Source organism: Chiloscyllium plagiosum, unplaced genomic scaffold, assembly GCF_037043375.1.
Source record: "Chiloscyllium plagiosum isolate Xiang-an unplaced genomic scaffold, Cpla_swu_hap1 HiC_scaffold_16, whole genome shotgun sequence".
Classification (NCBI taxonomy): domain Eukaryota; kingdom Metazoa; phylum Chordata; class Chondrichthyes; order Orectolobiformes; family Hemiscylliidae; genus Chiloscyllium; species Chiloscyllium plagiosum.
In genome coordinates, this window is record NW_028270154.1 from 71,901,750 (window position 1) to 71,923,245 (window position 21,496).

The window sequence follows — 21,496 nt, forward strand, 5'->3', positions numbered from 1 at the left end:
AACAGGCCAGTAACACCCAACACCCACAGCCCCGTATCACCCAACACCCACAGCCCAGTAACACCCAACACCCACAGCCCAGTAACACCCATCACCCACAACCCCATATCACCCAACACCCACAGCCCAGTAACACCCAACACCCAACAGGCCAGTAACACCCAACACCCACAGCCCCGTATCACCCATCACCCACAGCCCCGTATCACCCAACACCCACAGCCCAGTAACACCCAACACTCACAGCCCAGTCTCACCCAACACTCACAGCCCAGTGTCACCCAACACTCACAGCCCAGTGTCACCCAACACTCACAGCCCAGTGTCACCCAACACTCACAGCCCAGTCTCACCCAACACTCACAGCCCAGTCTCACCCAACACTCACAGCCCAGTCTCACCCAACACTCACAGCCCAGTCTCACCCAACACTCACAGCCCAGTCTCACCCAACACTCACAGCCCAGTCTCACCCAACACTCACAGCCCAGTCTCACCCAACACTCACAGCCCAGTCTCACCCAACACTCACAGCCCAGTCTCACCCAACACTCACAGCCCAGTCTCACCCAACACTCACAGCCCAGTCTCACCCAACACTCACAGCCCAGTCTCACCCAACACTCACAGCCCAGTCTCACCCAACACTCACAGCCCAGTCTCACCCAACACTCACAGCCCAGTCTCACCCAACACTCACAGCCCAGTCTCACCCAACACTCACAGCCCAGTCTCACCCAACACTCACAGCCCAGTCTCACCCAACACTCACAGCCCAGTCTCACCCAACACTCACAGCCCAGTCTCACCCAACACTCACAGCCCAGTCTCACCCAACACTCACAGCCCAGTCTCACCCAACACTCACAGCCCAGTCTCACCCAACACTCACAGCCCAGTCTCACCCAACACTCACAGCCCAGTCTCACCCAACACTCACAGCCCAGTCTCACCCAACACTCACAGCCCAGTCTCACCCAACACTCACAGCCCAGTCTCACCTAACACTCATAGCCCAGTCTCACCCAACACTCACAGCCCAGTCTCACCCAACACTCACAGCCCAGTGTCACCCAACACCCACAGCCCAGTCTCACCCAACACTCACAGCCCAGTGTCACCCACTCCCACAGCCTAGTGTCACCCAATATCCACAGCCCAGTGTCACCCAACACCCACAGCCCAGTGTCACTCAACACACACAGCACAATATCACCCAACACACATAGACCAGTATCACCCAACATCCACAGCCCAGTGTCACCCAACGCTCACAGCCCAGTGTCACCCAACGCTCACAGCCCAGTGTCACCCAACGCTCACAGCCCAGTGTCACCCAACGCTCACAGCCCAGTGTCACCCAACGCTCACAGCCCAGTGTCACCCAACGCTCACAGCCCAGTGTCACCCAACACTCACAGCCCAGTGTCACCCAACACTCACAGCCCAGTGTCACCCAACACTCACAGCCCAGTGTCACCCAACACTCACAGCCCAGTGTCACCCAACACTCACAGCCCAGTGTCACCCAACACTCACAGCCCAGTGTCACCCAACACTCACAGCCCAGTGTCACCCAACACTCACATTACAGTATCACTCAACACCCACAGCACATTATCACCCAACCCCCACAGCCCAGTATCAGCCTACACACACAAGTCAGTATAACCCAACACCCACAGCACACAATCACCCACCGCCACATACCACCCAACACCCACAGCCCAGTGTCACCCAACACGCACAGCCCAGTCTCACCCAACACTCACATTACAGTATCACTCAACACCCACAGCCCAGTGTCACTCAACACCCACAGCCCAGGGTCACCCAATACCCACAGCCCAGTGTCACCCAACACTCACAACCCAGTATCGTCATACACCCACAGCCAGGTATTACCCAATAAACACCCCCAATCTGACCCAGCACCCACAGCCCAGTATCACCCAACACCCACAACCCCTATTATCACCCAACACCCATAGCCCAGTGTCACTCAACACCCACAGCCCAGTGTCACCAAACACTCATAGCCCAGTGTCTCCCAACACCCACAACCCCTATTATCACCCAACACCCATAGCCCAGTGTCACTCAACACCCACAGCCCAGTGTCACCAAACACTCATAGCCCAGTGTCTCCCAACACCCACAACCCCTATTATCACCCAACACCCATAGCCCAGTGTCACTCAACACCAACAGCCCAGTGTCACCAAACACTCACAGCCCAGTGTCACCCAACACTCACAGCCCAGTGTCACCCAACACTCATAGCCCAGTGTCTCCCAACACCCACAACCCCTATTATCACCCAACACCCATAGCCCAGTGTCACTCAACACCCACAGCCCAGTGTCACCAAACACTCATAGCCCAGTGTCTCCCAACACCCACAACCCCTATTATCACCCAACACCCATAGCCCAGTGTCACTCAACACCTACAGCCCAGTGTCACCAAACACTCACAGCCCAGTGTCACCCAACACTCATAGCCCAGTGTCTCCCAACACCCACAACCCCTATTATCACCCAACACCCATAGCCCAGTGTCACTCAACACCTACAGCCCAGTGTCACCAAACACTCACAGCCCAGTGTCACCCAACACTCACAGCCCAGTGTCACCCAACACTCACAGCCCAGTGTCACCCAACACCCATAGCCCAGTGTCACTCAACACCTACAGCCCAGTGTCACCCAACACTCACAGCCCAGTGTCACCCAACACTCACAGCCCAGTGTCACCCAACACTCACAGCCCAGTCTCACCCAACACTCACAGCCCAGTCTCACCCAACACTCACAGCCCAGTCTCACCCAACACTCACAGCCCAGTCTCACCCAACACTCACAGCCCAGTCTCACCCAACACTCACAGCCCAGTCTCACCCAACACTCACAGCCCAGTCTCACCCAACACTCACAACCCAGTGTCACCCAACACTCACAACCCAGTGTCACCCAACACTCACAACCCAGTGTCACCCAACACTCACAACCCAGTGTCACCCAACACTCACAACCCAGTGTCACCCAACACTCACAACCCAGTGTCACGCAACACTCACAACCCAGTGTCACCCAACACTCACAACCCAGTGTCACCCAACACTCACAACCCAGTGTCACCCACACTCACAATCCAGTGTCACCCAACACTCACAATCCAGTGTCATCCAACACTCACAATCCAGTGTCATCCAACACTCACAATCCAGTGTCATCCAACACTCACAACCCAGTGTCATCCAACACTCACAATCCAGTGTCATCCAACACTCACAATCCAGTGTCACCCAACACTCACAATCCAGTGTCACCCAACACTCATAGCCCAGTGTCACCCAACACCCATAGCCCAGTGTCATCTAACACCCACAGCCCAGTGTCACCCAACACTCACAGTCCAGTGTCATCCAACACTCACAGTCCAGTGTCACCCAACACTCACAGCCCAGTGTCACCCACTCCCACAGCCCAGTGTCACCCAACCCTCACAGCCCAGTCTCATCCAACACCCACAGCCCAGTATCACACAACACCCACAATCCAGTATCACTCAACACCCACAGCCCAGTGTCACCCAACACTCATAGCCCAGTGTCACCCACCACCGACAGCCTAGTGTCACCCACCACCGACAGCCTAGTGTAACCCAACACTCACAGCCCAGTCTCACCCAACACTCACAGCCCAGTCTCACCCAACACTCACAGCCCAGTCTCACCCAACACTCACAGCCCAGTCTCACCCAACACTCACAGCCCAGTCTCACCCAACACTCACAGCCCAGTCTCACCCAACACTCACAGCCCAGTCTCACCCAACACTCACAGCCCAGTCTCACCCAACACTCACAGCCCAGTGTCACCCAACACTCACAGCCCAGTGTCACCCAACACTCACAGCCCAGTGTCACCCAACACTCACAGCCCAGTGTCACCCAACACTCACAGCCCAGTGTCACCCAACACTCACAGCCCAGTGTCACCCAACACTCACAGCCCAGTGTCACCCAACACTCACAGCCCAGTGTCACCCAACACTCACAGCCCAGTGTCACCCAACACTCACAGCCCAGTGTCACCCAACACTCACAGCCCAGTCTCACCCAACACTCACAGCCCAGTCTCACCCAACACTCACAGCCCAGTCTCACCCAACACTCACAGCCCAGTCTCACCCAACACTCACAGCCCAGTCTCACCCAACACTCACAGCCCAGTCTCACCCAACACTCACAGCCCAGTCTCACCCAACACTCACAGCCCAGTCTCACCCAACACTCACAGCCCAGTCTCACCCAACACTCACAGCCCAGTCTCACCCAACACTCACAGCCCAGTCTCACCCAACACTCACAGCCCAGTCTCACCCAACACTCACAGCCCAGTCTCACCCAACACTCACAGCCCAGTCTCACCCAACACTCACAGCCCAGTCTCACCCAACACTCACAGCCCAGTCTCACCCAACACTCACAGCCCAGTCTCACCCAACACTCACAGCCCAGTCTCACCCAACACTCACAGCCCAGTCTCACCCAACACTCACAGCCCAGTCTCACCCAACACTCACAGCCCAGTCTCACCCAACACTCACAGCCCAGTCTCACCCAACACTCACAGCCCAGTCTCACCCAACACTCACAGCCCAGTCTCACCCAACACTCACAGCCCAGTCTCACCCAACACTCACAGCCCAGTCTCACCCAACACTCACAGCCCAGTCTCACCCAACACTCACAGCCCAGTCTCACCCAACACTCACAGCCCAGTCTCACCCAACACTCACAGCCCAGTGTCACCCAACACTCATAGCCCAGTGTCACCCAACACCCACAGCCCAGTGTCACCCACTCCCACAGCCTAGTGTCACCCAATATCCACAGCCCAGTGTCACCCAACACCCACAGCCCAGTGTCACTCAACACACACAGCACAGTATCACCCAACACACATAGACCAGTATCACCCAACATCCACAGACCAGTATCACCCAACACCCACTCCCAATCTCACCCAACACACATAGACCAGTATCACCCAACACTCACAGCCCAGTCTCACCCAACACTCACAGCCCAGTCTCACCCAACACTCACAGCCCAGTCTCACCCAACACTCACAGCCCAGTCTCACCCAACACTCACCGCCTAGTCTCACCCAACACTCACCGCCCAGTCTCACCCAACACTCACAGCCCAGTGTCACCCAACACTCACAGCCCAGTGTCACCCAACACTCACAGCCCAGTGTCACCCAACACTCACAGCCCAGTGTCACCCAACACTCACAGCCCAGTGTCACCCAACACTCACAGCCCAGTGTCACCCAACACTCACAGCCCAGTGTCACCCAACACTCACAGCCCAGTGTCACCCAACACTCACAGCCCAGTGTCACCCAACACCCACAGCCCAGTGTCACCCAACACTCACAGCCCAGTGTCACCCAACACCCACAGCCCAGTGTCACCCAACACCCACAGCCCAGTGTCACCCACTCCCACAGCCTAGTGTCACCCAATATCCACAGCCCAGTGTCACCCAACACCCACAGCCCAGTGTCACTCAACACACACAGCACAGTATCACCCAACACACCTATTGTTTGTATCCTGAGCTTTGACTAATCTGTATTATCAATCACTCCTTGCACTCTGGGACACATTCAAGCCAACACTCACCTACAATGAGACCAATTTCACACTTTGGATCCTCATAAGCACATGACATCAGTGTCCCAACAGTATCATTTATAATGACAGCTACATCCAGGTCGAATTCCTGCAAAGCACACTTATTACAAGGAAAATATCATCCAATTACCAGAGAAACATATCAGTCATACCAGAATAGTGGGTCAGTGAGTTACCCGTGTCAGTCAGTTACCAGGTTAGTCAGATAGCAAGGTCATTCCATTACTGGGTTAGTCAGTTATCAGGATAGTAGATCAATCAGTTAGCAGTTCTCTAAGTTATTGGGTCCGTCAGTTTGCATGTCAGTTAGTTACTGTGTCTATCAGTTAGCAAGTCTGCCAGATACTATGTCTGTCAGTTACCAGGGTCAGTCAGTCAGCTATCGGTGAGTTGCCAGGGTCTGTCAGTTAGTAGGTTAGTCAGTTATTAGGTCAGCCTGTTATCAGAGTAGGCAATCAGTCAGTTAGGAAGGTCAGTCACTTACTGGACCAGTTAGTTACCAGGTCAGTCAGTTACGAGGGTAATGGATCAGTCAGTTAACACTGTCAGTCAGTTATCAGGTCAGTCAGCTACCAGGGTGGCTGGTCAGTTAGATATTGGGTCAGTCAGTTACCAGGGTGGCTGGTCAGTTAAATATTGGGTCAGTCAGTGACCAGGGTGGCTGGTCAGTTAGACATCAGGTCAGTCAGTTACCAGGGTGGCTGGTCAGTTAGATACCGGGTCAGAGAGTCTGGGTCTGTCACCCTGAGCACCTGAACTGAAAGTTATTACCTGCCGACGTTGAATAGCTTCTCGCAACAGCTGTACAACATCCTTTCCTACACAGTCTGGAATATCGAATCCCTTGGTCCAGTTTAGCAGGATCCCCTACAGAGTTGAGCAGAGTTGAAATTAATTACAGCCTGATCTGAAATGTGATGTTCACCACCCTAGAGGGTGTACGTAAAGCTCTGAGTATAACTTGATACAGGTCGGAATGTACTGAGTGAGACAGAAATGAGGCAGACACATCAGTCACTTGAGTTCTCACCTGATCTAGGCCAGTCTGTTGGTAGGGGAAGGAGAAAGTGAATCCCAGAGGAGGAGGCTCCTTGATGTTTCGGTTTGACAGGAACTTTATGATACAGTCCACAATGTAATCAAAGAGCTACAAAAGAGCAGAGATTAGTCTGTCCCAGAATAAGGCTAGCTTCAAACAAAATGAATCACCTCAGCATGAAGCCAATGCAAGTCATCAGTCATTGGATTATTTTGCAAAAGGAAGTGTTTGTCCAAACAAATGGTTACTTGACCCTAAAGAGGGATGTCTTGTGTTCTAATGAAGAACAAAGAAATGTTCATGTTATAATCTTATTTGAGTTTTGTCAGGACAGGATGGAACATGAAGTTTATTAAACATATATTTTGCATAATTACACTATCAATGTATTATCTTTTTCCATCTTTTCCTTCGAATTGTTTTTCTTAAATTTTGTTAAGAAGAAAAGGCAGCAATCTGTTAATATCTAATCCTGTTAGTACGATGTTAAATTCTTAGATGCTGAAGGGAACAAGCATATTGGGAATCAATTAGTTAATTTTCCACTGTACAAACTTGATGATGAAATAGGGATGTCAAAACCATTTTGTTAGTTAATGGATGCCCTGATCAGATAATTTCTTACTGTATAATACTCAAACTCAACTCTTGGTCCTGAAAAGTCCCTCCAATTATCCTGGAAAAGTAAGATATGCCAAAGGTTTTAGGTACCAGGGAATTTAGTTCTTTCATGCTGCTACTTTGCAGTTGAAAAAAGGGCTCTTGTGGTATAGTGGTAGGTACCCCTATCTTTGAGCCAGGAAGCCCAAGTTCAAATCCCACTTAGTCACAGATTTGCAACAATAGGTTGATTAGAAAACATTTTACAATGAATTCATCCCCTCACTATCATAACCAGTTTTAGACCCTTCATCCAATTAAAACATCTTGTCAGTATCTGCCCTGTCAAGCTCTCTTAATAAGATATAATCACTTTCTTAGAATCATAGAGTACAGCAGAGTGTTTGTGGCCCATCAAGTCTGCACCACCAGAGATACATATGACCTATACATACCCCATTTCCCTGAGCTGAGCTCATAGCCTTGAATGCTACAATATTTCAAGTGCTCATCCAAATAATTTTTAAAGGTTGTGAAGTTTCCTGCCTCATCTATACTCCACACAGGTAAACCCTCCTGCTTAATTTTATCCCATGCAGTAATCTGTGAAAATTCGATAGGCCAAGAACTACGTAAAGTAAAAGTTAACAACTTTATTTCTTAAAGTATAAGAGAAAATAATTAACTAACGACTATTTACAATTCTTTCCTCTAACCTATCTTTTACCTTCCCTTCTCTAATACTAGTCCAATAAAACTCCAGATTACGATCTATGAAACAAAACTTCTTATCTCAAATCCATGCAGCTTTCATTTCCTCTGAATTCTAGTCTTCTTTTCTCCTTCTTAGGGATTTCTGCTTCACAGATTACTGATTGATAAAGGTATCTTTTAAGAGAGCTAATTTTCAGGCAGTCTTTTTACCTGCTGGGGTTCGGCTGTTCTCCTCTCAACTATTCAAATTTCCCTGGTCTTTTCTCCCCAAATCATTGGATTGTGTCATTGGCCTTTAAGATTGTCAATATAAACAATTCAAACTGGTTTGGAAATTGGTATTTTTGGGGGGTATAATTTACCCTGAAACTGATTGGCCTAATTTGAATCTGTTTTATCGCTTCCAGGCAACCAGCTAATTTAGCTTTTGACCAAGTATTACATTGTTACCTTATTGAGAACACTTGGTGCTGTGTCAAGTAGCTGTACCAGCTGTGAACTCTCTTAAAGGTACCGTACACCCACATCTTCATAACAATTTCACATCTCCACCTTCCTCTGGACGAGAAGGTTTCTCCTTAAAACCCCTCTGCCAGGCAGTGATGCCTGCATCCCACGAGTGAATAAAAAACATACCACACCAGAAACATTTGAGTTGTGGAGAAACTGCCTGACAATGGTCCTTAGAATGGTTGAGCTGCAGTTTGCTTCAGGTTGGTAGGAGCAGTGCAGCTAGAACCATCCAGAGCCAAAAAAAAAATCTTTCTCCCTTCTCACTGACTGAGTGAAAAGATAAAATGTAAAAGAAATGTCAAAGAAGGAATTCTAATAGATTAAAAGTCTGATGTCCACTTGATCAATTCTCAAATCAAAGAATTTGCTTGACATAATGTCATAATTGCTAAAATCAAAAGGCAATTTTATTGAAGTCAGCCATTAGTACTGTATTACTCACATTACATAAAGCTCTAATTTCCTGATGTATACTGTGCCCAACATTCTCTCTACTATTTCTATAAACAAATCCCACAAACATTTGCTTCTGCTTTCTGTTTTTCGGTTTTGTCAGAACTGATTATCTCGATCCTTCAATCTTTTAAGGATCATTCTTACAAGGAGAGGTTGAGTAGTTTGGGCCAACATTAATTCAATTTAGAAAACTGAGAGGAGATCTTATTGAACCCTACAGGATTCTGACAAGGCTTGACAGAGTGGGTGCTTCCTCTCAAGTGAAAGTCTCGAACTAGGAGGCACAGTGTGTCAAGATAAAGGGTCACCCACTTAAGGTGGAGGTGAGGAGACATTTCTTCTCACAGAGGGTCTTAAGTCTCTGGAATTCATATCCTCAACGTGTAGTGGCACTTAGTGTAGGGTCAAGGCTGAAATTCAATAATTTTGATTGATGAGGGAGTCAAGGGTTGGGGGGTCAGCGAGAAAATGGAGTCAAGAGTGCCACAGTCTTCCTCATTGGCAAAGCAGGCTCAAGGGGCAGAATGGTCTACTGCTGGTCTGAATTCTTTAATTTTAATACATTACTGGTTGAATACATCTCTTGTCATTGGTTCCAGTAAATTACCGGTTTGATGTTATTGATCTCCAGTCATCTAATTAACAGTCATGACGTTGTTCTCAGGAATACCTGCTGTCCCGAAGCCTGCATCAGTTTGTGGGGGATTCTGTAACTCTCAGACACCATGTGCTCAGCATCTTCACATGCAGAACCAAACCTCACCAGTAAGACTCGAAAATTAGTGCCACCAAGGTCCAAGGCCAGGAAGCTGCCATTTACTGGAGATCAAAGAGAGAAATTGAAGTCTGTACCAACTCTGGGTCTGCATCTCTCCTCCACCCATTGCCAGGGTCATGGGTCAGCTCAGAGTCCCTGAATGCAGTGACCAACCCTAGGCCTTGCTCTCCGATTGGCTGCACCAGCCCAGATATGCCCACGACCCTCAGATCATCTCCAGATCACTCTGACCCTCTCAAGCACCCTTCCTCCCTCTCAATCATCCTCAATGCTTCAAAAACCCTTGATCACCTTCACCTCCTTGACCACCATCATTTCCCCTCAATCACCCTTACTGCCATCACCCTCAGTCCTCCTCAATTATCCTGATCCCCTCAATCACCCTCACCCTCTCATCACCTTCACTTCCCAATGATTGCCCTCTCTCACCGCCCCAAATCACAGTCTGTGTTGAACCAATGTTGGTTATGAGTTGACAGGGTAAACCCTCCCCAAGTCCCTGAACAGAATTGCTCTTTGCTCCAGCATCATCCATTCCTCAGTCTCATCTGCACCATCTCCTCAGGGTGGCTGGAACTCACCTTTACCAGCAGGCAGTGAGCGTATGAAGGTGGGCAACATGCGGACCGATGCCTCCTGGTAAGTGTTTCTGCTCAGGCCTCTCTCCATTTCCTCCCTCAGCCTGTGCATCACCAGATGTAGCTGCTCCTTGCTCACTTGGAACAGACTGAGGATTCGGTCAACCTCAGGGTGCACAGTGGTATCTCCACAGCTCATGGTCATCGCCATGAAAGTGGCCCAGTTGGAAATGGGGAATCTAAATCCTCAGGCTGTAATCCGGTGTCCTGTGTGTGCAGGCAGCTATCAGGTTGTGTGAGAACCTGGAACAAAAACAAGGTTTCAAACCATTTCTTCAACAATAACATCGGCTGCATGACTGCATCACCAAAGAGGCAGTTGCAAGAACTTTTACTTCCTTTATTCTGAACCAGGAAAGCAATATTTATCCGGGGGACAATGCCGTGCAGCTGAATTTCACTATTTCATTATTCATTATTTCCTGCTGAATGCTGAATTTCATTATTTCTTGCAGCACTTTGACATGATTGAATGACAAGGCCAGAAATAGGAATATAATACAGTTGAATGCATGACTAAAGAGCTGGTGTAGAGATGAAGAGATTCAGTTATCTGAATCATTGGGATCTCTTCCAGGGCAGGTGCAGTCTGTACAAGAATGATGGCTTGCACCTAGACAGGAAGGGTACCAATATCCTTGCAGTAAGGTTTGTTAGTGCCACTAACTAGTGTGGCAGGGGGGTAGGAACCAGTGCAATAGATCAGCATGCAGTGTAAAGGGCTAAATCAAGTAAATCAAGGAGGAAGAAAAAGCAGGGCCAGTTTAATGATCACAGCAGGACTAGCAGTCTGGTGTATACTTATTTTAATGCAAGGAAGATAACAGATAAGGCAGATGAGCTTAGAACCTGGATTAGTACATGGGAGTACAATGTGGTAACCATTACAGAAACTTGGTTGAGAGAAGGGCAGGACTGGCAGCTCACCATTCCAGGGTTAACATGCTTCAGGCAAAATAGAGAGGGATATAAAAGGGTGGAGAAGTTGCATTACTGGTTAAGAAAGATGTCACAGTTGAACTAAAAGAGCACATTTTTGAGGGAGCATCCAACAAGGCACTATGGGTAGAATTCAGGAATAAGAGAGGTGTAATGACTCTCAAAAGGGTTAAACTTTAGGTCTCTCAATAGTCAGTTAGAGATAGAGGGACAGATATGTAAGCAGATCACAAAAGAAGTTAAATAAACATGGCTGTGGTAGTGGGTGATTTTAATTCCCCCAATATTCACTGAGAATCCCTTAGTGCCAGGGGTATAGATAGGGGCAGAATTTATTTAGTGTACCCAGGAGGGATTTTTGAAACAATATGTTGATAGTCCAACTCAGGAAGGGGCCATAATAGACTTTGTACAGTATTGGTGAATGAGCTTGGCCAAGAGATCAAAGTTTCAGGGAAGGAGCATTTTGGGAAGAGTGATCATAATACCTGAAGTCTTAAGATAGTAATGGAAAAAGATATGTCTGGTCCACAGGTGAAAGTGATAAATTGGGGTAAGGCTAATCACAATAGTGTTAGGCAGGAACTGGAAAAATTGGAGAGGGGGCAGCTATTTCAGATTAAATCCATATATGACTTGTGGGAGTCTTTTGAAAGCTAGTTGACCAGAGTTCAGGACTAGTATGTTCATGTGAGGATGAAAGATAAGGATGGCAAGATTTGGGAAACTTGGATGATGAGAGAAAAAAATAAGGAAGTATGTGTGAGGTTCAGGGAAAAAAAATCAAACAAAGCCCTTAAGGAGAATGATGGAAATAGAGGTGCTGCACTTTGGGAAAGCAAATGTAAGCAGGATTTATACACTTAATGTTAAGGTCCTAGGGAGTGTTGCTGAACAAAAAGACCTTGGAGTGCAAGTTCATAGCTCCTTGAAAGTGGAGTTGCAGGTAGATAGGATAGTGAAGAAGGCGTTTGGTATGCTTTCCTTTATTGGTCAGAGTATTGAATACAGGAGTTGGGAGGTCATGTTGCGGCTGTACAGGACATTGGTTAGGCCACTTTTGGAATATTGCGTGCAATTCTGGTCTCCTTCCTATCGGAAAGATGTTGTGAAACTTGAAAGGGTCCAGAAAAGATTTACAAGGATGCTGCCAGGGTTGGAGGATTTGAATTACAGGGAGAGGCTGACAGGCTGGGGCTGTTTTCCCTGGAGTGTCGGAGACTGAAGGGTGACCTTATAGAGGTTTACAAAATTATGAGGGGCGTGGATAGGATAAATAGGCAAAGTCTTTTCCCTGGGTTGGGGGAGTCCAGAACTAGAGGACATAGGTTTAGGTTGAGAGGGGAAAGATATAAAAGGGACCTAAGGGGCAACTTTTTCACACAGAGGATGGTATGTGAATGGAATGAGCTGCCAGAGGATGTGGTGGAGGTTGGTACAATTGCAACATTTAAAAGGGATTTGGATGGGTATATGAATAGGAAGGGTTTGGAGGAATATGGGCCAGGTGCTGGCAGCGGGACTAGATTGGGTTGGGATATCTGGTCGGCATGGACAGGTTGGACCGAAGGGTCTGTTTACATGCTGTACATCTCTGTGACTCTATGACTCTATAACGTAAACAAGAAATTAGGAGGGCAAGAAGGGGCTATGAAATGTCCTTGGCAAGTTAGATTAAGGAGAATCTCAAGATATTTTATACATATATTAGGAGCAAGAGGGTAAGTAGGGAAAGGGTCAAATTCCCTCCCTCCACCACCAATGTTCAGCAGCAACAGTGTGTACAATCTGCAAGGTGCACTGCAGAAATTCACCAACTATCCTTAGATAGTACCTTCCAAACCCATGATTACTTCCATCTATAAGGACAAAGGTAGCAGTTACATGGGAACACTGCCATCTGCAAGTTCCCCTCCAAGCCACTCACCATCCTGATTTGGAAATATATAATCACTTCTTCACTGTCACTGGGTCAAAATTTTGGAATTCCCTCCCTAATAGCATTATGGTTCAACCTACAGCATGTGGATTGCAGTGGTTCAAGAAGGCAGCTCACTATCACCTTCTCAAGGACAAGTAGGGACTGGCAGTAAATGCTGGCCAGCCAGTGAAACCCATGTCCTCTAACCAAATAAAATAGGGTAACTCCATTCAAGTTTAAAGGAGGAAATTTATGTGTGAAGCAAGAGGAATTAGGTGAGGTCTTTCATGACTACTTTGCATTCACCAAGGAGAAAATCATTGATGATGGTAACGTTTGAAAAGAGCATGTTGATCTTCTCTGGCATGTCAATATTAGGAAGAAGGTATTCAGTGTTTTGATAAAAATTAAGATAGATGCGTTACAGGGTCTGATGGGACCTATCCCAGGATACAGAGGAAAGCAAAGGAGGAGAATGCCAAGGCCTTGACAGAGATCTTTGTAGCCTCTTTAGCCACAGGTGAGGTCCCACAAGACTGGAGATTAACTAATCTTTTCCTTTTGTTTAAGAAGCGCATCTGGGATAATCCAGAAAATTATAGGCAGATGAGTGTTACATCAGTGGTATGGAAATTATTGGAGAAAAATCTTAGGGACAGAATTTACTTGTATTTTGAGATGAATGGACATATTAGGGAAAGTCAGCATGATTTTATGCAGGAGGGGTCTTATCTCACAAATGATTGAGTTGTTTGAAGAAGTTATGAAGATGACTGATGTGGAGAAGATAATGGATATTGTCTACATGGACTTTACTGAAGCATTTGACAAGGTCCATTATGGTAGGCTGTTCCAGAAGATCAAATTGCACGGGATCTATGGTAAGTTTGAAATTTGGATACAAGATTGGTTTGGCCATTAAAGACAGAGGATAGTTAAAAAGGATTGTTTTTCTGACTGGAGACCAGTTATGTTCCTCAATGATCAGTGCTGGGACCTCTGTTGTTCGTAATGTATATAAATGATTTGAATGAAAAATTGGTGGTCTGAGTAATAGGTCTGCAGGTGGCATAAAAATTGGTGGAGTTGTGGATAGTGAGGAAGGATATAAAAGGATGTAGCAGGATATAGATCAGCTGGAAAACTGGATGGAGAAATGGCAGATGGAATTTGATCTGGACAAATGTGAGATGATGCATGATGGGAGGACAAATGCAAGAGGAAAGTATTCTGTAAATGGCAGGATGCTTAGGGACATTGATACAGCAGGGATCTCAGGGTCCAAGTCCATAGTTCCCCAACAGTGGCATCACAAGCAACTTTCAAAATAGCATATGGCATGCTTGATTTCATCAGTCAGGGCACTGAGTATAAAAGTTGGCAAGTCGTTTTGCAACTGTTAGATTTTGGTCATGTCACAATTGGAGTACTGTACAAAGTCTGGTCACTACACTATAGGATTGATGTGGTGGCTTTGGAGATGGTGCAGAAGAGGTTCCCTGGATGCTGCTTAGTTTATAGTTTGTCAGCTATTAGGAGAGGTTAAGCAAACTTGGATTATTTTTGCTAGGGAGTCAGAGGCTGAGGGGGCGACCTGACAGAAGTATATAAAATTAAGAGAGGCATGAATAGGATGGATAATCAGAATCTCTTTTCCAGGGTGGAAACGTCAAATACTATGGGGCATTGGTGAGAGGGAGGACGTTTAAAGGAGATGTGCGAGGAAAGTTTTTTTAACATAGTGATTTGCAAGTGCCTGGAAGACTCAGAAAAGGGAGGTTGTTGAAGCAAAGTTTAAGAGGTATTCAGACAGACATCTGAGCAGACAGAGAATTGAGGGATGTGGACTACATGGCAGAAGGGATTAGTTTAGAACAGCATCATGGTCAGCAGACATAATGAGCAGAAGGGCCTGTTCCTGTGCTGTACTGTTCTATATTCTATTACACAGGACAATAGAATCAAATACACAGTCCTTGTGGGGATAATGTCTTGTCTTTACATTGAGAACATTCTCCTTTATTTGGTGCTGTGGGCCATCAGCACCAGCAGAATTCCAGCACATGATCTGGGATATTCCATTCTCTGCCATTATCATCAAGCCAGGGAATTAACCCTGGTTCAATGGAGAGTGCACATACTATGGAGTGCACATTGAACCCTGGTTCAATGGAGAGACATACTAGAAGCTGCACCGGGTATGCCTAAAATAAGCTACAAAACAGGATGATTTACTCGCCAAGTAACATAAGTAGCTTTAAAGGGACAGAGGTAAGTGACCCCACAACCAAGAAATCTAAACTCTGCAGTCCTCCAATAGTAAATGATAGTGGACAATTGAATAATTCAGGAGAGGAGACAGCCCATTTCAGTGATGGGGGAGCACAGCACATCAGTGTAAATGATAAAGTTGAAGTATTTGTGACCATCTTCAACTGGAATAAACCCTCCTCCCACACTCTACCTTCTGATCACTGGCTTCTGTATCATCTACATCCAACATGGCACTTTCCCTCACAGCCACAATCTACCCACTAACCAGAAATCACTACAATATCTTACTCTATTTCTGCCATATGTCAGACTCTCTGTCTCACAAGCACTCTCCAGTATCCAACTCTCTCACCCATAATATCAAACTCTCTGCCTCCCCAACAATTCCCAACATCTGACTCTGCTTCCCCTACATTCTCCAATACCAAATGTTTCCAATAATCTGACACTCCCACTCCCAACACTCCAAAATATCTGAGTTTTTGTCTCCCCAATACTATCCAACATCCAATTTTCTCATTCCCTAATATCCGACTCTCTGTCTACCCAACACTCCCCAAACTCTGACCCTACCTCACGAGCAGTCTCCAATATCAGTCTCTCTCTTTTCACAATATCTGACTCTCTCACTCCCCTATATCCAAGAATTTCACTCTCAAAACTCCAACTTTCTGCGTCTCAACACTCCCCAATATCCAACTCTTTCACTCCCTATATCCAACTCTCTCACTCTCCATTATCTGACTCTCTACCTCTCCAATATCTGACTCTCTCATTTCCCAAAACTGATACTCTCACTACCCCATTGTCTGACCATCTGGTTCCCGAGTATCTGGCTTTTTGTCTCCCCTACACTCTCAAATATCTAGCTCTCACACTCCAAATATCTGATTCCCTGCCTCTCAAACATGCCCTAGTATCCACCTCTCACTCTCATTATCCAACTCTTTTACTCACCAATATCTGACACTGCCTTGGCTAACCTCACCAATATCTTTTAATTTATTATTCACTCACAGCATGAGGTCGTTGCTAGCTCAACCTACATTTATTGCCCATCCCTAATTGCCCAGAGAGCAGTTAAGAGTCAACCATGTTGCTGTGGGTCTGCAGACCAGGTATACCAGTATCTAGACTCTCTCACTCCCCAATATCTGATTCACTGTCTCGACACTCTCTAATAGCCACCTCTCTCACTCCCAAAATCTGTGACGAAACTGCTCCTGTAACAAGATTATGTTGTCCTTGTTTATTTTTAATGGGGTTATAACAGCAGAGGTTCTGATATGTCTGGAGGTTTCTACTTGAAAAAGCTTTTAAGTGTTTTTTAAACAATGAAAGGGGTGTGGCCAGCTCTCCAGGTTCAGGGTTTGGTTTGGTTTGGTTTGGTCTTCGCAAGCTGTTTTTGTTTCAGCTGTTGGTCAAAGTTTAGCTGGGAACCCAGGAAACTGCTGGGGACCCAAAGAAGCAATTCCCATACCTGACTCTCCTACTCTCTTAATATCTGACTCTGTCACTACCCAACACTGTCCAATGTCTGATTCTCCCTTGCCAACATGATCCAATATCCAACTCTCTCACTTCCCAACGTCTGACCCTCTGTCTCCCCGACACTCCAATATCCGACTGTGCCTTGCCAACATGATCCAGTATCCACGTCTCTCACTTCCCAACATCTGACTCTGTGTCCCTTAAACTCCAATATCCGAACGTGCCGTCAATACGCTCCAAGATCTGATTCTTTCACTCCCCAATATCCGACGCTCTGCCTCCCCAACTTCTCAATATCCGACTGTCTACCTCTCAAACATTCTTCAATATGCAACTCTCCCCAACACATTCAGGAAGCTGGTTAAATGGTAAGACTGTTTGATGCTTTGATGAGGAACTTTACCTTTCATTTGGGACAGGAACGTTCACTGAATGTTTCATTTACTGATATGAGGATGAAGCTCATTCCTCTTTCAGCTTCCCAATGAACTTTTGAATTGTGTCCCAAATATCCCTTTGACCCTCATGGGGAGTCACTGAGGTGCTCTCCTCTCCTAAAGTTTCTTTAGGAGTAGTTAATGGTTCTATGCAGTGTGTGCTTACTCAGTGAAGAAACAGGAACACATGGAAGAAGCTGTAGTGTCACATTATTCTTCAGTGGTTGACAAGGTTAGTGACCATTACACTGTGACATGGGACTGATTACCACTGCATCAACCTTATTACAGCACTCACAGGCCTCTCTGTATCTGGCCCACGTTGAGGGATTATTCATTTGGGCCAATGTGAAGTCTCATATGTAACAGAGACACTCAATGTTGCCACACCTCATTCAGTGTTACTGTTCAAACCAGTGCAGATGGTAATGGGCCATGTCCCATTCAGAGGCTGCAGACTTCTGCAAATCTCTCAAACCTAATAGCCTTTTGCCTGAAGGTGAGGTAATTGGAGAGAGGAGGGAGGGAGCCAAAAAGCAGGAGGAATTCCCCAGTTTTGAAATTTATGTCCAACTGATATTAGATGTGTGGAGTGTCAAACAGACACGGCTTCCCTTCCACATACATTCCTTTACCTCTGTTTTATTACAACTGCTTCTTCTCCAATTGGCTATTGAATCAAACTTTCAGCTGATTTACTGACACTGTCATTGAATAAATCTATTGAATAGATGACAGTGATCCTCTTCCCTGGGTCATATTGACTTTGAGTGCCCTTGATCAGAGTTTCTGTAATTCATCTCACAGATATGTGGTTTAATTACTCTGATTACTCAGTCTACATATTTGATTGTAAAGTACACACACTGGATGCATCTATTGTATGAGTTATATCTAATACTATTAGATAGACTTCATACAGTGAGGCTATTCCGCCCACTTGACCCTACTCATGACAAACATTTCATAATTTTAAATATCAGTAATTGGTCAATTTGCAACTTCTTTCCAAGGAAAATGAGACCAAATTAATTCATTCATTTTTGATTGGCTCTGTTATCACTCTTGCCAATCTATTTCACACTTCCTGCAGGGTCCTTATATCCTGTTTACAACATGGACAAAATGCTCCAAGCATGCTCTAACCAAGGGTCAGAACAAACCTATCAATTCTATTCCTCCAAAAATTCACCTTCTCCTTAGTTTGTGTTCTTATGGCCTTATTTCCTTTCACTGCTGCATTTATTGGTTTATGAACATGCAAATTCGGAGCTAATTAGTTCATTCAGCACCTTGAGACTGCTCCACCATTCATAAAGGTCATGTCTGATCAGTTTGTGCTTGAAATCCCACATTCCCCTCTAGCCCTGATAACTCTTGATTTCCTGCCTTACAAGAATCAATCTATCTGTATCTTCAACATATTCAATGACCCGCCACTTTCTGAAGCAGAGAGTTCCAAAGTCGCTCTGAGAGACAAAAAATTCTCTTGCCCTGAAAGTGCCGGTGCCAAAGGTAAAGTAGCTCTGAACCAAAACAGGAATAACTAAAGAAGCTCAGCATGGTTGGCAGCATCAGTTTCTGAGGAAGGATCACTGGACTCAAAATGTTAACTCCGTTTCTCTCTCCACAACGCTGTCAGATCTGCTGAGTTTCTCCAGAAATTTCTGTTTTCCGTTCAGATTTTGAACATCTGCAGTTCTTTGTTTCATTAAAATAGTTCCCTAGTTCATGTTGTGAAGACCAAATATGAGGATGGGATTCATTCAGCAGTTGATTCAGAAAGGCAGCACACTCTCGATGGGCTGAATGTCTACTGTATGACTTGATAATTCGGTGAACTGACACTGTTTTTACTGAACTATCTCCCGCTCTCAGGTGAGAAGATCAGACATTAAACATTAGTGGCATTCCTGTAACAGAACAACATTTCAACTTTAACATGGGGCAATGTTCAAGACTTTATTTGCTTATGACATACAGGCATCACTGATTAGACTAGCATTAATTGGCTATCTCTACAGAGAAGGGGCAACCGTGTTGCAGTGGGTCTAAAGTCACATGTAGGCTAAAGAAAGACAGCAGACTTCCTTTTCCAAAGGACATTAGTGAACCAGATGAGTTTTTACAACAATCAACAGTGGTTACATAGAGTCATAGGGATGCATAGTACCGAAACAGACCCTTTGGTCCAACACATCCATGCCGACCAGATATCTCAACCCAATCTAGTCCCACCTGCCAACACTTGGCTCATATCCCTCCAAACCTTTCCCATTCATATACCCATCCAGATGCCTTTTAAATGTTGCAATTGTACTAGCCTCCACCACTTCCTCTGGCAGCTCGTTCTATATACGTACCATCCTCTGTGTGAAAAAGTTGCGCCTTAGGTCTCTTTTATATCTTTCTCCTCTCACCCAAAACCTATGCCCTCTAGTTCTGGACTCCCCCACTCCAGGGAAAAGACCTTGTCTATTTATCCTCTCCATGCCCCTCTATAAACTTCTGTAACGTCACCCCTCAGCCTCTGACGTTCCAGGGAAAACAGCCCTAGCTTATTCAACCTCTCCCTATAGCTCAAATCCTCCAACTCTAGCAACAGCCTTGTAAATCATTTGTGAACCCTTTCAAGTTTCACAACATCTTTCCTATAGGAAGGAGTCCAGAATTGCACACTGAGGTCTTTTAGCCTTTAATTCCAGATTTTTAATAAATTCAAGTTTCACCATTTGCCATAGAGAGATTCAAAATCAGGTTCCCAGAGCATTAGCCTGGAATTCTGGATAACTCAACATGTAGCACATTGCATGTAAACCCATAGAGTAACAGACAGACAAGCCCAGACAGTGGGAGCAACCTCCACTGTCCATCAGGAGGCTAGGGCTTTACCTCAGACCAATTAGGAATGAAATGTTTAGAGCGCTAACATTGAGGGAGCACTGCACTGTTGAACAATCAGTACTGAGTGTGTGCAGCACCGTTAGAGGTCAGTACTGATGGAGTACCACACTGTTGGAAAAGCAGTGAGCTAATGCTGTGTTTTACAATGTTCCGCCATTGTCAAAATAAAGCAAGAGTCTGTTTTAGGGATCTTGCTCTATATAAATGAGTTGCTGTGTCTCCTAATTGAAGGTGAAACTGTCATTCACGAATAACTTTTAGTTCTGAGATTTCAAATGATGACCGCTAGATATGGCAGGCTCTACATGAAAGGAAGTCTTACCTTGTGTAGAAAGATAGTTTCACGGAGATCGTGGAAACATCAGCAGAGGATAAAGTTGGAGTCTTTCAGTCAGCAAACATCTTCATTGCAGTTTCTCAAGAAGCAAAAAGCAGAAGTCTCCCTCGGCCCACCTCTCCAGGTGTTCAGTGTGTGACAGATGATCAAGTGTGTATATCAAACAGAAATAGCTCCCCTCACACAGATAATGCTATACCTCTCCATTTCATCACAACTGCTTCTTCCCAGTTGGTTATTGAAACAAACTTTGAGCTAATTTACGATACTATCATCTATTGCGTACATGACAACTATCCTCATCTCTGTGTCATATTGACTTTATGAGTGTCCTTGATCACAGTTTCTCTTATTCATCCCATAGATATATGGCTTAATGACTCTGATTACTCAGTCTGCATATTGGAGATTGTAAAGAACACACACTGACCCTGAGTGTGTCTAAGTTATATATAATACCAGAAATCTTGTACATAATGAGGCTATTCAGCCCAGCAGGACCAACTCATTACAAAATATTTTAAATATCTCTAATTTGTCACCCATCAACCTTCTCTTTCCAAGAGAAAAAGAGACCAAACTGATTTAATCATTTTTGACAGGCTCTGTTATCATCGCTGATGTCACACGCTCAGTGACTTCTGCCACCCCTACTGCCGTGTCTGCCACCACTTCCGCCCCCACCAACGCCACTCACCTGCATTCTGCTGACACGCCCCCCACAGATCCCACTGTCACCATTCC

General features: G+C 46.0%; 1 protein-coding gene across 1 annotated transcript in view; it reads right to left on the bottom strand.

Annotated features, from left to right (window-relative positions):
- LOC122556769 (hexokinase-1-like) overlaps nt 1-20,939 on the bottom strand; it is a 38,305-nt gene extending 17,366 nt beyond the window's left edge. The window contains exons 1-6 of the mRNA XM_043703907.2: nt 20,738-20,939; nt 10,393-10,692; nt 9,704-9,852; nt 6,742-6,858; nt 6,483-6,578; nt 5,700-5,799 (exon numbers count right to left, since the gene is read on the bottom strand). Of these exons, the coding sequence (XP_043559842.2) occupies nt 5,700-5,799; nt 6,483-6,578; nt 6,742-6,858; nt 9,704-9,852; nt 10,393-10,600 (670 nt within the window). The 5' untranslated portion in view covers nt 10,601-10,692; nt 20,738-20,939. The remainder of the gene's footprint in view (nt 1-5,699; nt 5,800-6,482; nt 6,579-6,741; nt 6,859-9,703; nt 9,853-10,392; nt 10,693-20,737) is intronic.
- Nucleotides 20,940-21,496: the final 557 nt, after the last annotated feature.